We start from the raw sequence: 6,000 nt of genomic DNA on the forward strand, positions 1-6,000 counted from the left end.
ATAGAATAAAGTTAAAGTAAATTTAAAACATGCAGAGAAAGTAAAGATTATAAAAAATGTAAAAAATATTAATTATTTAACAGAAAGCATCTGAAAACAGCTTGGTCTTTAACCTAGATTTGAAGCTGCCAACAGCAGGAGCATTTTTAATGTCCTCTGGCAGTTGGTTCCATAGCTGCACTGCATAGTAGCTAAAAGCTGCTTCACCACACTTTGTTTTAACAACTGGTTTTAATAGTAAATTTTTCTGTTGCGATCTGGTAGATCTGATTGGGTTAGGCCGCTGCAACATATCAGAGAGGTAATTGGGCCCTGGACCATTTAGAGATTTGTACACCAGCAGCAATGCTTTAAAGTCAATTCTGTAGCTTACTGGAAGCCAGTGAAGGGACCTTAGAATTGGAGTAATGTGCTCTGTTCTTTTTGTTCGTGTGAGAACCCTCGCCGCTGCATTTTGAACCAGCTGAAGTCGTTTGATGGTCTTTTTTGGCAGGCCTGTGAAAAGGCCATTGCAGTAATCAACCCTACTAGAGATGAAGGCATGTATCAGTTTTTCCAGATCATTTTTTGACATAAGTCCTCTTAGTTTGGAAATGTTTTTTAGGTGATAAAATGCCGTTTTAGTGATTGCTTTCATGTGACTGTCAAAGTTTAGCTCGCTGTCAATGAAAACACCAAGATTTTTAACCATATCTTTAGTTTTAATCCCTTTTGTGTCAAGAATAGTGGTAATCCTGAGTCTTTCATCTTTTTCATCATCAACTAGGTCTCTAACGCTACGTTCACACTGCAAGGCTTAATGCTTAATTCCGATTTTTTTGTGAAATCCGATTTTTTTGTGAGGTCGTTCACATTAACAAATATATGCGACTTGTATGTGATCCTCAGTATGAACGAAAAGCGACCTAAAAGTGTTCCACATGCGCATTGCAGGATACGACGACGTCACATGCAGTGAGCATGGCCAGTGTTTAAGGAAGTAAAACCGCCCGGTTGCGGTATGACTCATCCAATCTAGCTTGAATAGCTGTATCCCCCCAAATGGAAATCAGCTCCCTAACCTCTGCGTCCTTCCATTGAGAAGATTCAGAACCTTCACAGCCCGAAGCGTCCCTCGCATTGATGTCATGCGCAGGGGCGCAGATACGTTTTTTGAACTGGGGGGGACAAAAAACTGGGGGGGACAAAGCTGCCAGCAAACCAACCCCAACCCCGATATGCCTGTCAAACTTGTTGTTAGTAACCATAGCAACCAAGCTCGAGCTCGCAACCTGTGCAGTCTGCGCAGCTCAACCAACCGAATATCAGTCTTTGTTTTATGTGAGTTGTTGCAACTATATGTATACACTGCTGTGCACCTCAATAAACCGAATGGTAATTAGTCTTTTGATTTTTCCGTGAGGTTTGCCTTATGCAAAGAAAGACAGCATAGACGTTTTTTCCTCCCTATAAGTAGGGGGGACCGAACGAGGTGAATTTAAATATGACTCGTCCCACCCTCTATCTGCGCCCGTGATTATGCGCCATGTTGTTGTAACTTTTTTTGAGAGACCTGCCGCCTACTTCAGCGCAGAATAGTGACGTTTGTGGCTTGTTGATGACGTGTAAGTCGGATGAATGCGACCTGGCGGTTCAGACTGAAGTCGCATATGAAAAGAGCGGATAGGAATCGGAATTAGGACCACATATCCAAACGGCCTGGGTCGGATTTGAAAAAATCGGATCTGTGTCGTTCATATTGTCAATAAAAGATCGGATACAGGTCACATATGGGCGAAAAGATCGGATTTGAGTCACTTCAGCCTGCAGTGTGAACGTAGCCTAAGATCACAGGAGAAAAACTTGCTAGTAATACCAGCTGTCAAAACGAAGTGTGGTTGGTGAAGCAGCCTTTAGTTGCTATGCTGCTAAGCTTTGGAACCAACTTCCAGATGAGATCAAAAATGCTCCGAGTGTTGTTAGTTTTAAATCCAGGCTCAAGACAAAGCTGTTTTCAGATGCTTTCACTTGATTAATTTTTACCTAAGTAATTAATTTCCTTTAACATAATTTATTTTAATTTTTATTTTAATGATTTTACTTTCTTTATTTTAATTTCTTTTTAATCTTGGATTTTAGTGATTTTACTTTTACTTTAATTCTTTGTTACTGTGATCCTCGTAGATTTTGTCTGCGGGATGATTTTTGGTGATCCTCGTAGATTTTGTCTGCGGGACGATTTTATTTGGTGATCCTCGTGGAAGAGCCACAGGAAGAGCGCGCTTTATGAGTTAAACCCATAATAATAATTAATCTCGAGGCTGATTAACTTTATTTCAGTTTATTAATTTAATTTCTACTATTGTTTAATTCTTATTATTTTTCTTCCCCAATTACTTGATGTAATTTTATTTTCTATTGTTTACTGTTCTGCTTTTACTTCTGTAAAGCACATTGAACTGCCACTGTGTATGAAATGTGCTATATAAATAAACTTGCCTTGCCTATGACAGGAGGGGGCGTGGTATCACGATGGTGGCTCTCCATCGTGATGGATGACCACCATCGTCGATGGACGATGGCATCGTCTATCGGCACAGCCCTAGTGTCAGCCCTGTGAGGGACTCCCTAAAGTGAATGACGCATGAAATGGAATGACAGCTAGTGATTTGAACAATAAATGGTCCCTTGTCATTCAGATTCTTATAAATGGAATAACGATTGAAATGTAGGTGGAATGACATGCTTTCAGCTCATGAAATGGAATGACATTGTTTCTAAGTGGAATGACATACTTTTAGGTTATGTCATCAGTGATATCACCTTTTACAAATGGAATGACAGTGTTTTTAGGTGGAATGACATACTCTGAGGCAATGTTATCAGTGATATCACCTATAACCTAACCCTAAAAACAATGTCATTCCATTTGTTAATTTGATATCACTGATAACATTGCCTCAAAGTATGTCATTCCACCTAGAAACCTTATCATTCCATTTGTAAAAGGTGATATCACTGACAACATTAGCTCAAAGTAAGTCAATACATATAGAAACCCTGTCATTCCATTTGTAAAAGCTGATATCCCACCAAGCACCCACTTATCTTATCCTAGGGAGGTCGAAAACTAAAGATCTCATCTCATTCTCATCTCATTATCTCTAGCCGCTTTATCCTTCTACAGGGTCGCAGGCAAGCTGGAGCCTATCCCAGCTGACTACGGGCGAAAGGCGGGGTACACCCTGGACAAGTCGCCAGGTCATCACAGGGCTGACACATAGACACAGACAACCATTCACACTCACATTCACACCTACGCTCAATTTAGAGTCACCAGTTAACCTAACCTGCATGTCTTTGGACTGTGGGGGAAACCGGAGCACCCGGAGGAAACCCACGCGGACATGGGGAGAACATGCAAACTCCGCACAGAAAGGCCCTCGCCGGCCCCGGGGCTCGAACCCAGGACCTTCTTGCTGTGAGGCAACAGTGCTAACCACTACACCACCGTGCCGCCAGAAAACTAAAGATTTCAATCGTTATTCCATTTGTAAGAATCTGAATGACAAGGGACCATTTATTGTTCAAATTTACTACCTGTCATTCCATTTCATGCGTCATTCACTTTAGGGAGTCCTCCCTGTGATGACCTGGCAACTTGTCCAGGGTGTACCCCGCCTTTCGCCCGTAGTCAGCTGGGATAGGCTCCAGCTCGCCTGCGACCCTGTAGAAGGATAAAGCGGCTACAGATAATGAGATGAGATGTTCTTTAGAACATCTAAGCATATAAAGTCATTTGTTGTTGTTGTGTTGAGTGTGCATGGGGGGGTGGGGTGGAGAAAGGGAAAGGGGCGTGGTCAGGTACACCTGAACACCTGGCTCCATCCCAAATCCTCCTGCTGGTTCCGCAGCCTGTAATGGTCACTACACCCGAGTCAGTGCGCACTAATCAACCACAGCAGGCATTTATGATGAGGACATGGAGGAGGAAGTTCTCACCCACGAATCTCTGGATGGTGGACTCCTGGGCCGCGGAGTCCTCCTGCAGCTCCACCAGGCTGGAGATCAGGGTCCGGACCTCAGCGCTCTCTGTGAACGCAGCCAGCAGGCTGGCGCTGGATATGACGCCGGATTCTCCTGCTCCATCGTCTCCGTTCACGCCGCTTTCCACATCTGCCAGCGTCATGGTGTCTCCACACTGTCGCACAACCTCTCCGTGTCCAGGTCAGGCGCGAGGCTGTTTGTTTTTAATCCTCCTCTAAGCTTCCTGTCAGCACTTTAAACTTGTATTTTCAGTTTTCTTTAAATGTCCAGGCTTTGAAAATGATCCCCAGTGCGCTTCCGGTCTCTGAAACCAAATCACGATTTAACAGAAGCCGAACATTTCTTATCTTCGCATCCTCTCTGCACTCTGTTTTGGCGCAGCTTAGTGACGTCACGCCGGCGTACGGAAGCCTAGAGTGTTCTTCTCGTCCTTACAAAAACGCGTTTTTTAGTTTAGTTTATTTGGCCATAAACGTATAATAAAAACGGTACAGGTGTGGCAGGGGTGACACAAAAAAGCATAAATACTTGTTTCCATCGTGGTCCCTTATCACAGACAAAAAATAGCTACACATAATTAAAAAATAACACAAAAAAATTTGACAATACTGTATAACTATATATGGGGAAGCATAGCAAAAATATGAAAACTAATACCATAACAAATAATACTGAACAATATTGATAATGTTAATAATAATAATAATAATAGAAAAAACATAATAATAAAATAATAAATAAAGAATAAAATTAAAGAATATAGAAACTAAAAATACAGAATCTGCTGCTTCCTCATCAAATCAAGTTTATTTGTATAGCGCTTTTAACAATAAACATTGTCGCAAAGCAGCTTTACAGAATTTGAACGACTTAAAACATGAGCTAATTTTATCCCTAATCTATCCCCAATGAGCAAGCCTGTGGCGACGGTGGCAAGGAAAAACTCCCTCAGACGACATGAGGAAGAAACCTCGAGAGGAACCAGACTCAAAAGGGAACCCATCCTCATTTGGGCAACAACAGACAGCCTGACTATAATATTAACAGTTTTAACAGGTATAACCCTCAACTGTCCTCATGGGGCCGTCCTTCACAGGAGCGGTGCGATAAAACTCCGACCAGACACAGGGCACCAGGATGGATCAAGCAGGTCCGAGGGGCAGAAGAGGCCAGCATCTCATCCTCATCAAATAGAATATTAAAAAAGTGCTGTTTTACCTTCTTCTGGAACAGGGGAAAATTTTCTACTGATTCCCCCCCCCCCATTATAATTTATGCATTTTCTTCAGCTCAGGTCTTTACCATAACTTTCCTCTCCACAACATGTAAACTAGTCAACAACTTAACAGACTTTTAGAATTATAGGAGGAAAAACTTTTATTTATTTATTTTTTAAATCATACCAACAGGGGCGGCACGGTGGTGTAGTGGTTAGCGCTGTTGCCTCACAGCAAGAAGGTCCTGGGTTCGAGCCCCGTGGCCGGCGAGGGCCTTTCTGTGTGGAGTTTGCATGTTCTCCCCGTGTCCGCGTGGGTTTCCTCCGGGTGCTCCGGTTTCCCCCACAGTCCAAAGACATGCAGGTTAGGTTAACTGGTGACTCTAAATTGACCGTAGGTGTGAATGTGAGTGTGAATGGTTGTCTGTGTCTATGTGTCGGCCCTGTGATGACCTGGTGACTTGTCCAGGGTGTACCCCGCCTTTCACCCGTAGTCAGCTGGGATAGGCTCCAGCTTGCCTGCGACCCTGTAGAAGGATAAAGCGGCTACAGATGATGAGATCATACCAACAAAAAAGGCTGTACAAAATAACAGTAGTGCACAGAAAGTGAATAAGATTTGTGTAATGAACAAAGGGAAGAGGGGGATTTTTTTTTTCATTTTTTTAAACTGCAAAATAAATCTTTTTTTTTTTTTTTTTTAAAATACAGCATCCGTGATTTGTAGTGTCTCTACTATACCAGTCAAAAGTTTGTGC

General features: G+C 42.5%; 1 protein-coding gene across 1 annotated transcript in view; it reads right to left on the reverse strand.

Moving 5' to 3' along the window:
- The window catches only part of tbcd (tubulin folding cofactor D), a 152,525-nt gene extending 148,125 nt beyond the window's left edge, over positions 1 to 4,400 (reverse strand). The window contains exon 1 of the mRNA XM_060942474.1: positions 3,982 to 4,400. Coding sequence (XP_060798457.1) covers positions 3,982 to 4,168 — 187 coding nt within the window. The 5' untranslated portion in view covers positions 4,169 to 4,400. The remainder of the gene's footprint in view (positions 1 to 3,981) is intronic.
- Between the last annotated feature and the right edge of the window lie 1,600 nt (positions 4,401 to 6,000).

Source organism: Neoarius graeffei, chromosome 16, assembly GCF_027579695.1.
Source record: "Neoarius graeffei isolate fNeoGra1 chromosome 16, fNeoGra1.pri, whole genome shotgun sequence".
NCBI classification, from domain to species: domain Eukaryota; kingdom Metazoa; phylum Chordata; class Actinopteri; order Siluriformes; family Ariidae; genus Neoarius; species Neoarius graeffei.